Genomic DNA, 22,223 nt, shown 5'->3' with positions numbered 1-22,223 from the left:
CTTTGCTTTAATATCTTATATATATACAGGGTGTCCCATTTTAAAGGACCCACTCAAATATTTCAGAAACACTGCGTTAAATCGAAAAATGTTTCAAACAAAAGTTGTATGACTTCAAGGGGGCCATAAGATAGTGACAATGATTTGACCTTGGAAAATCATTGTAATCATTTTTTATTTAATATTCTTATAGCTGACATCGAGAGCTTTCCAAAACACTATAATAAAATATTTTTTCATTAAGTACTTTTTGAGTTATTTTATATTTTAATCTGACATATTTTGATATAAAAAATAAAATATTTCGTAAAATATTCAGTTTTCGATAATTTTACCGTAATACTTCTATGTACAGAATAATAAGACAAATTAATTAGTGCCAAAAAAAACAAATAATTGTTTAAAAAAATACATTGTAAATAATTTTCTTAAAAACAATTTTTTTTTTTTTATACTAATTGATTTGTCTCATTGTTCTGTACATAGAAGTATTACGGTAAGATTATCAAAAACTGAATATTTTACGAAATATTTTATTTTTTATATCAAAATATGTCAGATTAAAATATAAAATAACTCAAAAAGTACTTAATGAAAAAATACTTTATTATAGTGTCTTGGAAAGCTCTCGATGTCAGCTACAAGAATACTGAATAAAAAATGGGAGTTTCTATTTAAAATTTTAAAGTTGGCCTTCACATGACCTTCAAATGATTTTCCAAGGTCAAATCATTGTCACCATCTTATGGTCCCCTTGAAGCCACACAACTTTTGTTTGAAACATTTTTCGATTTAACGCAGTGTTTCTGAGATATTTGAGTGGGTCCTTTAAAATGGGACACCCTGTATATATTTATTTATTTATTTATTATTTTACAAAATGATTATATTATCAATACAAAAAAAAGATTAATATAAAAATCTCATTTTCCATATATCTCTATTACGTGTAATTATAATTGGCATATTTTTAATTTTACCTGCAATACACAAGAGTATCATATTTTCTAATATTTAACTTTTTTATCAGTATACGTTTTATAAGACTTATTTTATATATATATATATATATATATTATTATTCAGTTTCTTTCATGGCACAATGATACCTTTTTGATATCTTCTTTTTACACGAAGTATAATATACGTGAAAAAAAGATTGTGTTTTTAAGAATTAAAATTTGCTCACGCGTCGTCGCGTAAATAATTCTCCTTACGACAAGCTGCATGCGTGAGCGTGAATATGTGGTGCGTTCTATTTATACGCAATCCGCGTGTCCGCCAGCAATAAAATCGTGGCGCAAATTCGGATGAGGTAAGGTCATCAGCATGGGAGCGTGGGAGTACTTTCACCGCGACGTTATTACAGCTAAAGCAAAAAAGGCGAAATATAATACTGAAAGTGCGCTGGCCTCTCCGAAAGAAAGACCCGTTCAAATTCCACGCGTTGACAAATCACTTGTCCTTTCTGTGTCGTACTCGGGATAAGGATAAACGCGTGATTCGCAGCCTAATCACGCCATTAATCAAGATCGGTCGGTCCAGAGTGCGAGTATTTCTACTTGCAATCGTTTGTTGGGACTAGTTTTTGTACCTATCTCTATCCAAATGTTACGATTCGTGTCTATTTGTAACATAATTTTCATATAAAATTATTAGCTATAAAATTGTTAGGTTCATAATTAAATCCTTGATGCCCAAATAACGAATATTACTAAAAATAGATATTTCATAAATATACGCTTAAATAATCTATAAACAAGTTTTTTCTTTACAATAATTGAGACTAATAAATTTAAATATGATTTTTACGCGACTCTAAAATTTAATGTATATACAGGGTGTCCTAGACCAACCGTACACCCCTTTCCTTTCAAAAATCAATTTTATTTTAGAGATAAACGTTTTGAACAAAAATTGTATGGTTTTGAGGGGAACATAAGATGGTGTCATTGGTTTGACCTTGGATGGCATCGTTAAGGTCATGCCAAGGACATCTTCAATTTCTTAAATGGAATCCCCTATTTTTTATTGCATATTCTTATAGCTTATGTCGAGAACTTTCCAAAACACTATAATAAAGTATTTTTTCATTAACTACTTTTTGAGTTATTTTGTATTTTAATCTGACATATTTTGATATAAAAAATTAAATATCTCGTAAAATATTTAGTTTTCGATAATCTTACCGTAATACCTTTATGTACAGAATAATGAGACAAATCAATTAGTATAAAAAATAATTGTTTCTAAGAAAATTATTTACAATGTATTTTTTTAAACAATTATTTGTTTTCTTTTTTTGCACTAATTGATTTGCCTCATTATTCCGTATATAAAAGTATTACGGTAAGATTTTCGAAAACTAAATATTTTACAAGATATTTAATTTTTTATATCAAAATATGTCAGATTAAAATATAAAATAACTCAAAAAGTACTTAATGAAAAAATTTATATTTTATTATAGTGTTTTGGAAAGCTCTCGATGTCAGCTATAAGAATATGCAATAAAAAATAGGGGGTTCTATTTAAGAAATTAAAGATGTCCTTGACTTGACCTTAACGATGCCATCCAAGGTCAAACCAATGACACCATCTTATGTTCCCCTCAAAACCATACAATTTTTGTTGAAAACGTTTTTCTCTAAAATGCTTAGTTTTTAAAAGAAAAGGGGTGTACGGGTGGTCTAGGACACCCTGTATACACATATATTGCTTCATATAATTTAATCTTCAAACATTTGGATGGTTATAGATGTGCCGTTTAAACTTTTTAGGAAAAATTTACACACGAAATACTTTTCGCTTATTTAAATCGGAAAAAATTCTCACTTTCGAAGAAAGAGTATCATTTCGTACTGACGAAAAGAAGAAGGCTCGTCGATCAGAAAATACGCACGTGCGGCATTTATGCTAATTACCTATAAACTCTGGCACAATCGTCGCTGTTATTATCGAGGCTACTACGACCGATCGTAAATCTCACGCGCGACGGCTGGACATTTCAAAAATGGCTCCTTCCGAGATTCGCGCACCCGCTCGTATCCGATAGGAATAGCGCGCGCACGTTGAGATGCGCACATACACGCCGCTCGTATACGGTACGCTATTGTTGGTGTGTCCGTGTTGTGTTGTCGGTATTCTCGCCGAGAGCCGTCTCACCATATGCGGCAAGGCCGCCGTTCGTGTGGTACTGGACCCATAACAGGCCCCTCTCTCGTCGCAGTCACGTGGAAAAAAATCCGGAAAATATGAAATTAATTATTAAAAAAAATTAAAAAAAAATTATTAAAAAAAAAATCCTGTTTTTTAACGAGAAATTTTCTTTATACAAAATTAATTATTTCTGAATAGATATAAATTAGTTCATTAACGAAAGACAACATTTGCAAAAAATGATACTTTATAAAATCCAGAGTGTCATATCTGTATTTCTGTCATATCTTATCATGAAATCCCACATGAACGAATTAAAGGATAAGTTAGCGCGAAAGGAAAGAAAATTGAAATAAAGGATCCGACGCAATGCTTCTTGTTAAGGCCTTTTATTAATCTTTTTATATAGTTTTTGGTCAATTTACAACTGTTCGTAGATAAAATGATAACGTAACATAGGCAACGTTGCGTATAATAATCATAGCAATTAATCCGCATTATTCTCTTGATGATAATAATAATCTTATAATAATATAATATAATAGATAATAATCATCATTATCATCATAGCAATAATATTGCTATAATATTGCATTAATAATATTGTAATAATAATATTAATATTGGTAAATCGTCGATATTGCTTAATCGTTAACGCACGGCCGTGATATCGTTGGGGTTACAAAAGCTTAGACCTAAAAATTAGCCGCCCGGCGCCTAAATTAACGCGCGCTGTAACGGGAGAACTAATATTTCTCATATCTTTCGCTATACCAGATCGTTCTGGTATACGTTGTTGCGATACTATGACTGTTAAGAAAAGCGAAACAATATTTGTCGAGTGCAATATTTCCCCAGAAGAATACAGAATTTGGACAATCGTGTTGGATTATCGAATACCGATACGCGAGACTACTGCGCATCGCCATCGTACAATTTTTCGAATATACGAATACAGATATTTACGTATTGCCCCATTCGTGAATGTGCACTTATTCCGCCTCAGAATTGGAAAGTACGAAGATGACGATATCGATGGAAAATAATGTCTCTCTCGATGATATTTTACAGAAAAACGATCCTGCATATTCTGGAGAAATATTCCGCGATTATGCGCATCGTGCGCGATCATGCGATATGTAAATCTCTCGAATGATCTATCTCGGATTTTCGCTGAGAATGATGTTTGGTGATTTTAGTATCTCGGACATACTTACAACCCTTCAATGACGGGCAAGGGAGAAAAATTTCGTCATGTAATATCGATTTATTCATATTTTTCTATTCAAGTGATCGTTTCGAATTCACGTGATAATTTTCAAAACATTTTCTTTACACTAATGTTCCTCACCATTACGCGATGAGAAGCCCAAATATAAAAATACGCATTGTATCGTGAATTAATGAGACGCAACAAATAACCCGGTGTTAATCACGATAATGATTATCGAAAGGTTAAGTCAACTTAAGCTTAACTTAGTAGAACATGCTTTACATGATAAAAACGAAGATATGCTTCTATAACAACCGTATCCGTTATATGTATTTACAGAATATATATAAAACGCCATATTTTTGCGCAGCACCGTACTTCAAGTAGCAAATCCGTCGTGTTTTCTCGGCCATCTCTGTTCTTGTGTGCATTTATTTAAACGTCATCGCAAACTATTTCGAAGTAAAATAAATGATACACACCATGACCGTCTAGACTAGAGATCAATTTAATTGCAATAGCAGAAAGATTTTTCGCCGAAACTCCTCGCGGATATATTTACAGGCAATGTTATATAACTTTTGTGTGTGTGTGTGTGTAGAAAACACGACGATATTATACGCGTAAGATGTAGAAAATTGTTGGAATTCCGAATAAGGCAAGGAGTCCGTCGCGACTAATCCCCGCTTTTTATATAAGAAGATTCGTCACGATTTTCGCATATTTCCTACATAATGGGCGTATAACGTGCGTACAATGTTGATTGAATTAAAGAAGACTTTCTTGAAATAAGCTCCGGCGACGAGAAACGAACGGAGAAGGAGAATCGGTAACGCCATCATCGTCCGAATATTCGTAAAACGCTTCTACTCACGCCGTCGTATATTGACTGTTTATTATTTAACCACGGTACTAAAAAATATCCCTCTTTCGCATGCTAATCGCGTCGACAAATCCGTCGATAATCCGTTACTAAGACACTTGGTAGAAAATTTGGCGCTACGCTCGCGTTTGGTAGAGAAAAACCGGTTAAACATTGGAATGGCATTTGTTCGACGACACGTGTCGTTATCTACACAATGCAGTCTGTTTCAGGTTGGGGGGGAAATGGGGGTGGAGGGGAAGGGGGCGTTTGATTTTATATTCGATGGATCGAAACGTGTGAGATCCTCTCGCTTTTATTCGCTTCTCAATTTCTAATCGATTCTTTCTCCCGTATCTTTCTTATCCTTTTTATTCCTTTCCTCTCTATCGTAGCGAGGCCGTAACGTATAAATAAATTATCTCTTTGATAAATATAACCGATAAACTATATAATTAAATAAAAATGATTAGACGTTACTGATCGGTAACGGTGAAAACGATTGAGCATGCAATTGCGACGGTCTCTCGACAATTTTTCACGATATGTGATCTTGAAAGTCCGGCATCATTGATCGTATTAACTCTTAAAGTACCATGCTCGTCAAATCACATATATAAACATATATAAATAATATATATATGTATATCAAAAGATTTAAAAATTTAAGGAAACTTTATATACATAATTTTTATAAACGTCATAATACGTACATAAGATAAAAAGAATTAAAAAAATTTTAAAAATAAATTTGCACGGTAATTTAAAGTTTATTATTTCAAACTCCGTAATATTGATGAACATATAGGATGCAACTAAATGATTGGAAGTAAATTGATTGGAAAGCCATTAATGCGAGACTCGTCGCATTATAATTGCACACTTTTCATTCCGTATTAATGAATTGAAAACTTGTCCACGGAACGAGTTTCCTTTCCTTTTCTCTTTTTCTACTTTGTTGTCTATCGTAAACGTCATCTCGTTCTTCAGCACCATCTAAGCACCACCCCGATACGTGACTACTAAGAGCTACTAACTGATTGACCCCGTACCGTTAAGGCCCGTTAAGTTACTCTCTAGTCGGACGTCTTCGATCTACAACGATGGTTGTTGAAGGCGTAGGCGAAGAGCAGAAATAGAAAGCAATAGTCCAAGCGTCGTATTGTTCGCCATGATGATAACATACGCGATAATAAAACAAACATTTAAACAATACAAAATATTTCACGTAGATTTTGAATTTTTTGAAATTTGGATCCTAAAAATTCAAATAACATATGATTTCTCTAAAAATTTAAAAATTTCAAATATTAAAACTTGTAAATGTTTCTTGATCTCCAAATACATCTGTGTATTTAATGGATTTTGATTTTAAATCGTGAAATAAAAAAATACCAAGCAGTTCTAAACTTCAAGCTTATAAAAATAATTAATTTGCAATTTTATAAATTTCTGAAATATTTAAAAAGGAGTATCTTAAAGAACATCTTCTTTTTCAATATTAAAAAGAGAAAAATCTAAAAAATAGTAATTTAAATAAATTAGAGATTTTTCTTTAGCGATCCATTTTCAATTTTATGAAAGAAGTTTTTTACGATACTCTCTAAAAGTAAAAATTTTATTCCAAAAAAAAAAAACGATCCTTTTGGAATAATTCAATTTTTATTTTATCATGGATTCTTTCGATTTTTTTCTTTTTCTTCGCTTCTAAAAATCTGCAAACTTTTTAAACTACAGATCTCTTCTCTTTGGGCCCCCCCCTTAAACACTATCATTTTAAGTCAATTACAAAACATATTTTTAAGTCAACTATAAAACATATATACACTCCCTCCCATCTTCTATCATGATTAAGACGTCCGACTTATCTATTAAATAGAATGAAGAATGAAGCGCAGCAAGAGGCGCGATTATTCGCACGGATATAATTGCTCCGACCCGATCAGACTAACTTAGCTTAACACAGGAAGGTTACCCGATATACGTCGATTCTCAAAATTCGATCAAAAAAGAAAAAACACTCTCAAACGCTGTCCGACGCCACAGACATCGGTCTTTTATAAGAGACGGTACGAGGCACTGGTATCCTCGAGCAACCTTCCTGGGGTTTCGGATCTTTTCGGGGAGTAACTGATACCTGAACGTCCTGGGGCACGGTCATCGTTCCGTTACTGTCCACCCACATTTTGGCGAAATCCATATTCGCGGCACCGTCGATCGAGCTAGCCTGATAGTCCCTCAGAAGACCTTGCAGCTTCTGCACCATTTGACGCTCGTCCTTCAAATCGCCCAGTTTTTGCAAAATCTGATCGAGCAGCGGATTCGTCGCCTTGGTGGGCGACGATTGAAGGGAAGCGGTGCCCGTAGCAGACGCTCTGATCCTCCTGCCGTTCCTATCGTACTGAATCCCGCCGTTCATATTCGACCGTGACTGCAAACTCTGCCTGCCTGGGCTCTTCCGCGAGAAACTCGGCGTCGAGGTGCAGGTAGCCGGCGTCGATCTCGGATCCAGAAAAGTGTCCGTCTGAATGCTAGCTCGCCGTCTAGTCTGACGACCGTTCCACGTGGCGCTACCGCTGACGGATGTTTTCGTGGAATTGGATATCGGTATCGGTGACAACGCTTTGCTTAGACTTCCGGTCGGCGTTGACTTGCGTACCGTCCCGTAGCTTCCGTTGCCCCTGCGTATCGAACCACCTCGGTTTAGCGGGCTACTCTCCGTGCTAGAATTGCTGTCCTTGGGCGTCTTACTGCCGGATGACGTCTTGGATAGATTGCTATTCTCTCGCACGACAGAACCGGCGCGTGGCGTCCTGTCGCCCGTCGACGAAGACGCCACGCTCCTGGACGGGGACGAAACTCGTAAAGGACTCGCCAGCCTATCCTTTCGAATTACCTTGCGCAGCCCGGTCTCAATACTGTCGGTCTCTACGCCAGATTTTTCCTCGGACTCTGTTTTCGGCGGTTGCTCTGAAACAGGAAACGGAAAAGGCGTGTTCTGAGATACTGTATCTGAAATTTGTAATTTTAATTATTTATTTATTCCAATATTGATTATTGCATGTCCTATGAGAGTAACACAAAAATTATTTTGAAATATTCATGAAAGATATGAGAGAGAAACAAAAAAAAAGCTTAGTAATTTTTTCTCTTTTAGATGATACAAAGATTCAGATATTATGAGAAATATATAAGATTTATTATATGTGTTATAAGAATAATCGTAATTAATAATTTTTTAGCAATACTGCTATAAAAGCACACATGTAAAATACAAAATCAATCTCTCTACAGTCAATTCTTTTATTTTTTTATTTTTTTTCTTGAAACAAACATTTGTATTATTCTTTATTATTTTTATGCAATTGCAAATTTTTATAACTTATATTTTTAATATTTGTATATATATATTGTATATCTGTATTATATTTAATCGTTATATATAACATTAACATTATTACCCTAATTTTATCACTAATTTTGAACGTAATGCGTGTCTATTTCAATTAATAAACTTGGTGAAGCTCGTTAATTAATCGCAACTAGATATCTTAGAAAACATAAAAAAAATATTCCAAACATTAGAAATTACTAAATTACATAAGCGAATTGTTACCGTATACGATTGTGTGATTATTATTCTTATCTCGTCGTTTTCCGTTGTGCGACAATCCGTAACATTGTCATTATAACATTTTTCGACGGCAAATACATGCGTGCAGCAATCAATATTGGGGCTTGAGTCAAGTTTTTTTTTTTTTCCATCGTCGTGAGGTGTCAACTTTCGCGAGCACGTGTGATTTAGGATCCGAAAAAAATCTCGACGATCACCGAATTGGTCAGTCTCGCGTTTAACATATTTAGCGTAGGCGAGGTGAAGGAACGGACCGTGACACAATTGGGGGACCGAATGGTGGGTCCTGTTGTATGATTTACATCGGTAAAAACGACAATCCCGCAAAAGGTCGAAAGCAACTATCTAATCCAAAGACAAATGAATCCCTTCATCGGGACTTCCGCGCGAGTTGTAATCATAAATCTTCTGCTTCTTTATATAACATAAGAGAGAAGGAGAGAGAGAGAGAGAGAAAGAGAGCGCTTGGATTTTTTTACATAATTTTTATATAATCAGTTATGTAAACCTTTTCGGTGAATCTATTTACCATATATTCATTTCACGTAATTTATATTCTATTACATAGTAATTATTGATCATATTTTATATTTATTGCACAATTATTAATATTATTATTGATCTGATCCAGAGATATTATCCGGACGATTACATATAAGATTATTATTATCAGCTCCCATAAAAAAATGGTAATATATTTAAAAGAGAGATACCTACCGGTGAAGAAAATTGAATAAAAATTTTTCAACAAAATTGATACAATTTAATATATTACATAAGAATATATATATATTCAATTACAGTCATTGAAATTGATTTATTTGCAATAATTGTACGATTTTATATCCAATTTTTTGACAAACTTAATAAATATATATTTTTCTTTTCTTTGCTGCAAAATTTATTACTTGACATGTTACAAGCTATGCTATGTAATTAAAGTATCGACTTTTGTTCTGTTTTTCTAATCAGCTGCTCCCTCACCAAAACGCCGTCGTTTCACATTTCGTTTTTGCGTATCGCGCACACACCCACGTATAAACCACAGAGAAAGTCATTCTTCGGTAAAGAAGAGAAATTAGATTTTTAAATTCATGTATCGATGCCACGTGCGCGCGCGGGAATGATAGAAAGAGAATGATGTTGTCTACATCGGGACAAATGTAAATGAGAAAATATACATCAAACTTGAATTTTAAATGAAGAATGACTCCTCGAAATACGGTTCACCGGTTACGTTGAGTTTAACCCTCGTCAGGTTAGAAGAGTCGATCAGGTTCTCAATAACATATCGTGTTTTTTAATCCCATCCGCGAACGCAAAAACGTCGCATAAATATTAAGGCGTTCGATTATAGATATATAAATGTTGATATACAGCAGATATGCATATTTGCGCGAAAGCAATTCGTAATTAAAATCTGGGAATCGAAAATCTATTTCGAGATCTCGTCCTAATAACGCGCTTACTGGTTAAACCGGCTTCAGCCTTCATCGATCTAACGAGTCCTTGGAACTTGTTATTAAAATTACGCAAATGAATTACAAATTAAATTTGTTGCAAAGGAACCTGCGTTTTGACATGCTTGCTAATACTAGATTCGATATCACGGTTTCACATTCTTTCAATATTCTATATGACGTTTATGGCATAAAAATAGTAAATGTATATAATTTACGAGGTTCATAACGAGAAAATTATAGATTTCCTTCACACCCAGCTTCTGAGCTTTTCATATATATCATCGGATCTATAATTCTATTTTTGTAAAATATATTTAACTCGATGCGAGAATGAGTTTATTTAAAAAAAAAGAAAAAAGAAAAAAAAACAAGTAGAGTTGTGCAAATTAGAAACTTGTACATTGCTTCCTCATCAATTTATTTTACAAAGCTTAAGATGCTTTAAGCATGCGGTTTTTTCAATTTTTGCTTTCTCATAGAAGAAGCTTTGTGAACGAAATAAAAAGATAAAGAAGCAATATGCTATTTTCTAATTTACATACTTTTTTTATTTTTACATAATCGTTAATCGGATTATACATGTAAAAAAATTTAATCCGATATCTCAAATTTTCCGAAGGTTACAGCGTGTACAGATATTTCCCAAAAAGTTCAAAATTTTATTAAAAATATGAACCTTTTCATCGATTCTCACCAAACTCAGTACCAACCATCCTTTAATAATACTCTATTCATGTAAAAAAATTTAATCCGATATCTCAAATTTTCCAAAAGTTACAGCGTGTACAGACATTTCTCAAAAAAATTCAAAATTTTATAAAAAATATGAACCTTTTCATCGATTCTCACCAAACTCAGTACCAACCATCCTTTAATAATACTCTATACATGTAAAAAAATTTAATTCGATATCTCAAATTTTCCAAAAGTTACAGCGTGTACAGACATTTCTCAAAAAGTTCAAAATTTTATTAAAAATATGAACCTTTTCATCGACTCTCACCAAACTCGGTACCAACCATCCTTTAATAATACTCTATTCATGTAAAAAAATTTAATCCGATATCTCAAATTTTCCAAAAGTTACAGCGTGTACAGACATTTCTCAAAAAAATTCAAAATTTTATAAAAAATAAACCCTTTCATCGATATTCACCAAATTCAGTAGCAACCATCCTTTAATAATACTTTATCCATCTAAAAATATTGAACCTGATATCTCAAAATTTGCGAAAGTTACAATGTATACAGACATTTCTCAAAAAATTAAAAATTTTATTTAAAAAATGAACCTTTTCATCGACCCTCACCAAATTCAGTACCAACCATCCTTGAATGATACTCTAGCCATGTAAAAAAAAATTTAACCCGATATCTCAAAAATTGCGGAAGTTAGAGTTTGTACAATACATTGCGTACATACATACACACATACACACACACATACATACATACAGATATTTTTTAGGAACATAATTTTTCGATGTTTTGGAATATTCTAAACACATTGGCATAGAAAACTCGAAAAAAAATTTTGTCACGAAAACAAAGCTTCCTCTATGAGGAAGCAAAAAAACTAAACAGGACTATGTACTGTCCAAAAATTTCGATTTTGTATTTGAAAGAATAACTATAAAAGTGTAAACAATTCCGCTCACACAAAACGAAATATAACAAGGGAAATTAGCCGCTTCGGCTAATTTATCTAATTTATCTTATTATGAGAACTACTGCAAAGGTACTATTGTACTTACAGTTGAGCATTGCCAAATAATGACGACACGCTCGAGAATGCTGGAACGAATTTGGTGAAATCGCGGAATTCATTTCGCTGCTTCAAAAAATTGCACGTCGTTGCCAGGCTCAATTTTCTTGGACAGTATTCCATTTACGATGTGACGAATGAACATGCTTCAAAGTTTATAAGCCCTTGCGAGATAATTTCTTTATATATAACTTTCAGTCTTCCTCTTTAATTTTTTTAGGTTCTGACTTAATTTGCCATATTTTGAACGCTGTACTACATACCCAAGTAATTAGTAAAATAATTAAGAAATATTAGGTGTACAACTTTGCTTCCGACGTTTTCCTATAGATGGCTTTAGCGGTAAGTAGTGATCGAAATAAACAGATCATAGACGTCATGCAATAAACTTGGGCATCTGTCAACATAACCCCATAGAAACATTAGTCGATTTGTGTCTGCATCATAAAGTTATTCTCGAGTGAAAATGTCAGTTTAGGAGCCAAACTCTCGTCATTTGCGGAAGTTTTAATTTTCTGCTTCAATATGAAGAAATCTGCGGCTGAGGCTCATCGAATGCTTTCAAATACTTATGGTGAAGCCGCTATTGGTGAAAGAACGTGTCATGAGTGGTTTGAACGCTTCAAGAACGGTGATTTTCACGTCAAAGACCGGCATAGCGGTGGAAAAGAGAAGGTTTTCGAAGATGCAGAATTGGAGGCATTACTTAATGAAGACTCGAGCCAAAGTCAAAAAGAATTGGCACGATCATTGGGAGTGACTCAACAAGCAATTTCAAAACGCCTAATCAGTTTTTTACAATAAAGCCTCGAATTTCGGAAAAAAAACGGCGGAAGCAAAGTTGTACACCTAATAACAAACTCAAGACAATTCTCTAATCAACAATCGATTTAATTCTCTAAGCATCCAAAAACATTTCATTGCTATGATTTTAATACGCTTTCACGTTTGTTTCAACTGGTCGTCTTAATCGTCGCGCAATTTTTGTTTTCACTCTCGACGCGAAGAAGAAGTTTTCTCGCCTGACTGGACACAATCATCTCCCTCAAAATCGAAGCAGAACGCACAGAATCATAAATGTGCATCGGACACGCATCGGAGAGCAGATCGCATGCATCGCGTTAAAACGACAAGTCAAATACTTCGATGCGCATCTTTCAAACGTTCTAGCGCCATCGTATAAATTAAAAGATATCAATGTAAATGAATGAATCATCTAAGATCGCCTCCGGTTACTTTGCATAAATCTCGATAAAATATTTGTTGTCTAGAACGCTCCCGGATCGTCCTTTCATTTCTCGCGAAAAAAAAAAAATGTAACATGAAAGTTCATCCCGACCGTGAATCGAGAATAAAAGATAGAATGAGATGCATGAATTTTAACGAGAGAAAAATAAATTATTATACTCTGCAAAGAATTTTTTATAGATGAAGAAATAATATATATGCTGGATATATGATATAAAAAAATGAAGATCTTAAATATAAATATAAAATATATAAATTACAGCAAATATCATGAATGTTTTATATGAAAATGTAAATTATGGTTCATAAAAAGATCTAATCACAAATTTCTCCGCAATGATTCCAATAAATCATTCTATTTGCTCGAAAAGAACAAAGGCAACATTATAAAATTGTTAAGTATATATCTGAATATTGCATTTATCTACAGTCTTTCATCTTATTTAGACAATCAACTTTTCTTTTTACTGATTATATTTGTATTTAGATGCCAATTTTCGGATATCCTAATTAATATAGAGAATTTACGTTAAAAGTCAGAAGTCTGACAAAATTAAAAGTTTTATTTTATAGAAAATGATTATGATAATTAATTATAAAAAAAACAATGTAAATATATACTTTATATATTCTTGAGAGAATTTAAAGATACATTTTAACTAATTAAATATATAACTCCAAGAGTAATCACAATGAAAAACAAATATATATGTGATATATATGTTCAATATACAGGGTATCCCCAATTTAAATGGCAAAACTTCAGGAGCGTGTAGGGGTGTCGAAAAGCTAAGACAGAAAGTCCTTTAGAGGTTTGCTCGTTTTTGCTCCATTTTGGAGAAAATCACAAAAAAAGAAACAAAACGAGTTTTCGTTTCTTTACTTATTTATTTACATTTTATTTATGTTATCATCTATTTAATGCAGATATTGTTCAAAATGTCGTCCTCTTGCGACAGTGCAAGCATTACATCTAGCACTGACCTCATTAATTGCAGCTAGACATTGTTCTAGTGATATTTGGTGCACTGCATCTATGATTCGGTCTCTTAATCGCTCTCTTGAATTGATTGGCACCGTAAAGGATAACATCGAGTGTTCACATATGTAAGGAACCTTGCAGCAGAAAGTTTATTCGGTGCCGATCAACTCAAGAGAGCAGCTGACAACGAGAGATTGAATTTTTGCGATTTTCTCTAAAGTGGAGCAAAAACGAGCAAACCTCTAAAGGACTTCTTGTCTTAATTTTCCCCTATTCGCTCTTGAAGTTTTGTCATTTAAATTGGGGACACCCTGTATATCAGCATATTTTAGTTCAAGATCTAAGATTCTAGATTAAAGCAAGCTTCTTCTGGAAAAACATGTTATTTCCGCGTCATTCTAAGTGAAAAGTGTTCAGGTCACCGGGTTATAAGCTACAACTATTCCAGTCCATTCGACTTGTAGGGAAAAGCATGGAGACGATCGAAGCGACTCGCGTCACGTCGCGGTTGGCCGCCGCGAACTTTTTCCACTTGCGGCAATGCGTCACAACCGCGTCAAGTGAGTCGAGTATGTACGCGAATGCGTGCTTGCGTGTGTTCAAGGCGAGAGCGTACGATGAGTGTTATCGAGGATCGACCGTCGGCGATTGTTCCGAGGACAGGTTGCTGGAGATCGCCTACGCTTCGAGCGATCTCCCTCGCGTATAATCGACAACAGCGGCTAAATGTCAACCCGGCCCGATGCGAGGAACCCGATCTTATAAGTATATGCGCGCCGCGTGCCCGCATATACTTGAATATCTCCCACCACTTTGAATATTTAATCGCAACGTGATCCAAATGTCGGATCATAGGTACCCGCGAACGATTTGTAGAAAATTCGATGTGGACAGTTCGCCCTCGCGTTTCAACAGACACGATCGACATGTGCTACCATCGAACGCGACGCTTTTGTCATGTTCGACTGACAGGACGGTCTCGATGAATCGACAAAAGCCCACCCGATCCCATGTCAATGGGCGCGTAATTAATGCGAGACGTTCAAATAGTAAACGCGCGTATATATGTATGCGTGGATTCGTATAAATTCCCAATAATTTGTGCACATTGTATGTAAATCGTATTGGAATTTATGCGACAGTTTGATCGAGCTAGAGATGCAAACTAGACTCACATCGCGAGATCGTAAGATTGCTATTACCAGCTCATTTAAGCGTGCGTGTAAGCTAACGGGACTTTAGAATCTCGATTTCTGTCGTTATCGAATCATTTCTTCACTTAACAAAGGCGTTATAATTTTTTTAAATCATGCGAAAACGCAATCAATAGACAAGATTATATTTAAATCAGATCGCTGATTCTGACGAAATTCCGATAAATTAAATAGACGCATCATGATATCTATAAATAGCTTTAGCGAAAGAATACGGAAAAGATAATTTTTAAATTGAAGAAACAAGAAATTTACGCATAAGTAAATAAATAATTTTCTATTAGATACAATTTGACATGGAGAATTTAGAAAATATAGACACGCAAAAAATTAATCGATATCCAAGTTTTTATCTTTCCGATAATTCTATTTCTCTCTTTCACGGGGAGTAACCTTTTTCTCTGTGCGCGTTACCCTTTCTTTTTTCTCTGAACAAAAAAAATTTATCGTCTCTATCTATCGTCGCGCAATGCGCCGCCGATTCAACGAACGAATTAATTCGTCGTTGTCGATACTCGCGAGATCGACAGGCGGAGATAAACGCCGCTCGCGCGCGATCTCGTTCTCTCTATTTTCGCGGACAAAGCTCTCGGGGCGCTCTTCTTCTCGCACCCGCGTCGTAATCGAATTTAACCTCTCGATTCGCATCGGCGTACGGTCGAGAGATTTTCTTTTCCGTCTCCCGCGCCTCGACACGCGACATCGTCTCGATCGTACAATGCGCGCGTTTGTGCGTCCACATATCTCCCCGTCCTTCTCTTCGTCATCCCGCATTCTCTTATTAAATACGATGACTCGCTCGTTGGCGAGTGCACGTCCAAACGCGAGAGGACACTCGAGAGTCTGATCAGTGTGTCACCGTAACCACTCGGCGGACAATGGAAATAGTCGCCTGTCTTTATCAATTTTTCAAATCGAAAAGATCAATTTTGTTGTTGGATAAAATGGGGTGTCTCACCTTTTGTCTCACTTTTTAAATTTCACGCATAATTTGCACGCGAAATATATATATATATATATATATACACAGTATCCTTGGGGGCGATGAGTGGCTTAGAGCGTTGAGTCGCGGGCTGACAAGTGCCACGTCCCAGGTTCGATTCCGCTCGGATCTCATCCCACCATATTGGTACCTCTTTATAGAAGAAAAGGAGGAATGACAGAGAAGGAAAGAAAAGGATAAAAAGGAGGGGAATAGGAAGGAGACAAAAAGAGGGTTAGGAGTTAGGAACAAGAGAGAAGAGCGAAAAGAGAAAAGATAGGAAAGCTATGCGTGTTTAGAAGTGTTAGAGATAAGAGCATAAGGATGAAGGAGGAAAGGGAGCGTGAGGAGCAAAGGGGAAGAGCAAGAGAGAGGGAAAAGGAAAGCGGTATAGTAAAGCGTTGTGTAAAGCGTTAGGTTAGATGTAGAAGCGTTAGTTGTAAGAGCGGAAATGTAAGAAAATGAAATATATTTGGAAATTTGTAAAGTGTAAGAGTGTAAAAATTGCAACCCCATTGTGGGGAGTCAATAAAGACATACATATACAGTGTCCACTTACTTTGACAATCGGCAACCGTGGGCGAGCTCTGCGTACTGGCGGAATTCCCGTTGGCGGTGGACGATTGGACGGCACCGAGGCTTCGGTAACCCTCGTCGGACACCTCGCTGCAGTTGTCCGAGTGCTCTCCATCGCCGTGCGGCGACTTCTGGGTGTTCACCGTGGTGTCCTTGCCGAAAGTCTCGATGGGTGGTTGTTCCTCTTTACTCGGCGTGGGGCTTCGACTGCCGCTCGAATCCTCGCTGCACTTGTAGTTGTAGATGGACGGCTCGTACTTGGGCGTATCGTCCTTGTCGACGGCACGACGCGCCACACCACCCTCCACGATGTATCGTTTCGTAAACTCGCCCGGTACTTTAAGACCGTTCTCCTGGACAGGAGCAAACAAATCCGGTCGCGATTACGTACTCCATTCCTTTCTACGTATCTTTTTGCTTAAATTATGCGCGACGCGAAAAGATTACAAGATCGTCAAGTTTCGCGAAATGTTCGACAACATCTTAATTCAATAAGAAAAATAATAATAAAAATAATTTTACTAAGAATTTTTTATAATGACTATCGCAAGCATTTTATGTTGAATTTCAATTCTTAAAAATTATATTGATATTTAGAATCTTTTTTCCGTAATTTTTTTTCAATGCATTATACTAGTATTCTGAAAAAAATTTCTCTCGTAGAATAAAAGAGCAGACTTACTCGGCCATTTTCTTCAAGTTTTCCGTGATAAGTTGGCGATCGCGCCTCCTCGTTGGCGTTCCTTTTGAACGAATCTATATTCTTCCGCGGCGTCGGACTTCTCGATCTCAGGTTCGCCCTAGGCGTTGGCGACCTCGATCTCTGTTTCACCAAATCGGCCTGATGCTGATTCGGGCTCGCCAACAGTTTCCTATGTGGCGTGGGACTCCTCGAGCGCTTCTTCAGCTCGTCGCTCGATTGCAGCTGATGCTGTTGTTGCTTGTTGCCGGCCGTCGGCCGATGAGGTGTGGGCGATCGCGAGCGATTGCTGGAAATGCTTCTGGGTGGTGCGTGCAGCTGCGCCGATTGTAGATTCTGCACCGAACCGACGCTCGACGCGGAACTCCGCCGTGTTCTCGGAGGTGATGATCTAGAGGTGGAAACAACGACCGCGGGCTTTATGGCGGAATTGATGTCGGTCGTTATATCGGGTCGTGTTGAACGGGTGTGCATCGGAGAATTTCCAGTTTCCGTATTCGCGACGAAATGTCACCACGTGTACGATACCGTATACGTAAGTTTGCGAACGTAGATAAGATTAAAGAGAGATTATATATATATTTAACAAAAATCGCTGGCGTGTTAATAGATCTACTTCACGCTTGTTTATGGTAAAAATTAAGGAAGATGTAAAACGTAATACGGTATCATTTCTACTTTAATAGAGTGAGAGAAAAAATTTTCTCTCGCATAAGTCTACCCATACAGCACCGCAAGATTGCAATAACATTGCAGCAACATTTTTCTGCAAGATTGCAATATTGCAGAAACATTGCGAAATGTTGCTGCAACGTTGTTATGATATTGCAGCAACAGTAAAATGTCCGCTTACAGAAATATTGCAATATAATATTGCAGCAACATAACAATATAATATATATGCAATAATGCTTTATGTATATTTATCGATATAATATCCTTAACATATGAAAAAAATAATAAGAAATTAGGCCTATAAGAGTCAGGATCTAGCGTGTATATAGATTATCTGTATTATAATAATAACGAAATTATAAAATGTAAATTTTTCAGTACACATTCGACTTCCTTCAGTGACAGAGAATATCTAAGAGAAATAAGAAAAAAACTCAATTTGCAATTGTGTAAATTCACAATTTCTTTGTATCCGAAATATTCAGTATCCGGATGCAAAAAGATTGTGGTGAATTTACGCATACAACGAGTTTTTTCACATCTCTCTTGTCTTTATATAATCTCAAAATTTATTTATTAAAATCTGAAGTATCTTGCATATTAGAAAATTATTATCAAATTTTTGATTTTATATAAGAATGGAAACTATTAAAAGAATTCTTAGTCCAATGTCTGAGCCCCTGTATTGGGATCATATCATACGACTTAAATTAACAAAAATAGTTATTATATCTTTTTAATCTTACTAGCCGCTCTTTGTAAACTTTATATAATCATCACAACTAAAAATTAAAATCGGAATAGATAGCGCAACATGCGCCGCATAGTGGTAAACGAATGAACTAGCGATTATTGAATACTTTTTTTGTAATATTTTCGGAATGTTGCTGTAACATTGCTAAAGTTATATTGTAAAACAATGTCTTTGCAATATTTCTGTAACATTAAACTGCAATACGCAATATTACAATGTTGCAGCAATGTTGTTGCAAGCTTCAGTGCTGTATGGGTAATGTACTTATGAACAATATCGTGCACAATATATGTGTAGCAACGCGTGTTTATGAATCCATATATCTCATTACCCTATGGAAAATATCTTGCGATAGAATGGTTAAAACAGTATCGCTAGTATTATACTGGATTTATATACTGGCTAGTATTTACATTCAAAATGTAGAACATAGACAGAACGATAATCATAATGATTAGCATTAAATTGATTGGATTTAAAAAAAATACAAATTCGAAATAAGAATTCTGTATTCGAATAATTATTCGACATTAGGTTTGAAAATAATTCGTATGCGAAATAACAAAAAAAGTAGCAAAATGATAAATGTAAAAACCTCGCACAATTAAAAGGAAATAAAAATAATATAATAATTGTAATTTGCTAATATATTCACATATATTTCAAGATTAAAGAGTTAAAATTTAACGCGCGTTTCAATTTAATATCAGTATTCGACTCTGTGTAAGAAAATAGAACCGATTTTATCGCCGTCGAGTGTATTTTTTGCATCTGTGTATAATTAAAATTACGATGTAGTAAAAAAAAGGGGGAGGGGGAGGGGCAGACGCTTACCGTTCATAATGCACCTGCGCGTTGCCCAGGTCGAAGGATCCGCCGGCCTTTTGAATGAGCTTCGCTGAGACCATCGAGCGATGCGCTGAAAAAAATCCAGAAAAAAAGATCGATCATTAGAATCGTTAAGTTGCGACTTGTTTGGAGAAAAGGGTTCGATGCGCGCGACACTTACAGTTTCTGCACCGGCACGGATCGTGTTTCTCTAAATAATGGCTGAGAGTATCCCATCCACCACCGACACGGACCATCACGTGACTACGTAGGACCCGGACATAGATCGTGACCTTGGTGTCGCCGATCCTATACTTGCCCTCAGCTACGTGAATCATCGGGAACTGCGTCGGACACGTGCACTCCTCCACGATATCGCGAACCTGAAAGCGAAAAATGATATCGATTTTGAGATTTAACGAAAAATATATATATTCTAATAACGTTGATTGCTGTCTAAATTTTCCGCGCCATTTATGAACAGATTTCCGGTGTAAAAACTCGGATCAAAATGTAAAGAAGCTCCGTCAAATATATCTTTTTCTACTTTTAAAGCCAATAATTTTCAAACGATTGATTGCATTCAAATGTAAATTCAAAGGAAGCGTCAATGTGTTCTCGGATTCGATACCAAACAAAAAAACCACAGAAATATGTCTATTGCTCTTTTTACCGGAACGCACGAAAGCTGGACCAGTTTTTGGCCAAGCCAAACATTATTTCGCGGAGAGAAACATCATCGAAACGAAAGACGGGAGAATATAGGACGCCTCCGATAATTAGTAGGAACGAAATTGAATTCTCAAAAGTCGCGTCAAGATTGTTTCAAACGCATGTTCATCGTTTCGTTAGCTAGGCCGTGGAGAGCAGGTAAAACTCCTCTCGACTTCGTCTTTCGAGTCGCTTTCAGTGGCGATCGCTCGCGCTGAGTCACACGAGGGACAAAAACACGGAGGCATGCTCGTGTAAGATCAATTACCAACTCGGGAAACTTTGCTTTTCCTCACGAGAAAGTGTTTCTATCACCGGCAATAAAAAGAAGGTTATGCATTTGTTTTGCATTTTGTTGCGATTCAACGAAGTATCCACATAACACGAGTTGCAAGTTGCAACTTCTCATTATCGTTTTTTTTTTTTTTTTTTCCCGATTGGATAGATATATTTTTATATAATTTCTCGTAGAAGTCGACGTTGAAGATAGAATAATAAAATAATTTTTAGAATATCTATCGGTCTACCATATAGCTTTTCAAACTTATTATTAGTTAATTCACTCGATTTTCTACATTTTCTAGGTTCTCAGATATTTGATCTCTTCATTTGTATGTTTAAGATTGAAGATTCGTGAGATTATAAATCCTAGAAAGGATTATTCATTTAATAACCGGCACGGAAGAAAGGGACCATTTTCACAAGCGTCTTCAAGTGCTTGAATTAGAAAGCAGAGATAATTGCACGCGAGTTGCTCGCATTAAAGTCCCCGATTTTATTCAGCATTGAAGGAGCGTCCCTTATTATGAAACAAGCTCGTTTCGTCTCTCTGAAAGAGACGCGTACGACTTCTTTTTCCCTATCTCGAGCGAAAACTTTCGAAACGTCGGCGTTCAAGTCGGCGAATTCGACTGGACGGCATCGGAGATAGGCAAGCATGTCGAGAAGCCTTTCGTGCCCCTTTCTCGCCAAATAATAAAATAAAATTGTCCGTGTAAAAGATTACGCAACGATTCATGCTCGTGGTACATCTCGGCATTTCGAGAGAGAACGTTACACAATCTCGCTTAATTTCCACATAATTGCGAGTCACGCGCGCGTACATTTTATGTTTATGAGAAATGAAGAGTCCACATGAGAAAATTTTTTTTTTTTTTTTTTTCGACAGATCACTGATTCCAGATATCTGAGAAATTTGATCGAAAAAAATAAAGCAAATATATTGTGCAAAAAGATATATAATACGTTACGCAATTCATCGAGTTCGTTTACTTTTATTTTTTAATTCTTTCTGAACGAGAGAGCCGCTGAAGTTTCAAAGCGACGAAGCAAATTCTTGTCGCAGCAAATTGAGAAAAAAAGAACACGATCATAACATTCAACATAATTGCATACATAATTTTTTTAGATTCGCACATAGTTGCTAAAAAGTCGATAAATATTATCGACTATAAGGC

At 35.7% G+C, this 22,223-nt stretch overlaps 1 protein-coding gene across 1 annotated transcript in view; it reads right to left on the bottom strand.

The window, feature by feature from the left end:
- Positions 1-3,546: 3,546 nt before the first annotated feature.
- LOC138940121 (GAS2-like protein pickled eggs) overlaps positions 3,547-22,223 on the bottom strand; it is an 86,081-nt gene continuing 67,404 nt past the window's right edge. The window contains exons 4-8 of the mRNA XM_070308667.1: positions 20,237-20,438; positions 20,062-20,146; positions 17,781-18,189; positions 17,082-17,451; positions 3,547-8,204 (exon numbers count right to left, since the gene is read on the bottom strand). Coding sequence (XP_070164768.1) covers positions 7,258-8,204; positions 17,082-17,451; positions 17,781-18,189; positions 20,062-20,146; positions 20,237-20,438 — 2,013 coding nt within the window. The 3' untranslated portion in view covers positions 3,547-7,257. The remainder of the gene's footprint in view (positions 8,205-17,081; positions 17,452-17,780; positions 18,190-20,061; positions 20,147-20,236; positions 20,439-22,223) is intronic.

The sequence above is a fragment of the Polyergus mexicanus genome, unplaced genomic scaffold (assembly GCF_030449975.1).
Source record: "Polyergus mexicanus isolate NDT 795.1 unplaced genomic scaffold, iyPolMexi1.0 SCAF_16, whole genome shotgun sequence".
In the NCBI taxonomy this organism is placed as follows: Eukaryota; Metazoa; Arthropoda; class Insecta; order Hymenoptera; family Formicidae; genus Polyergus; species Polyergus mexicanus.
This window is presented reverse-complemented; position numbering and strand designations above follow the sequence as displayed.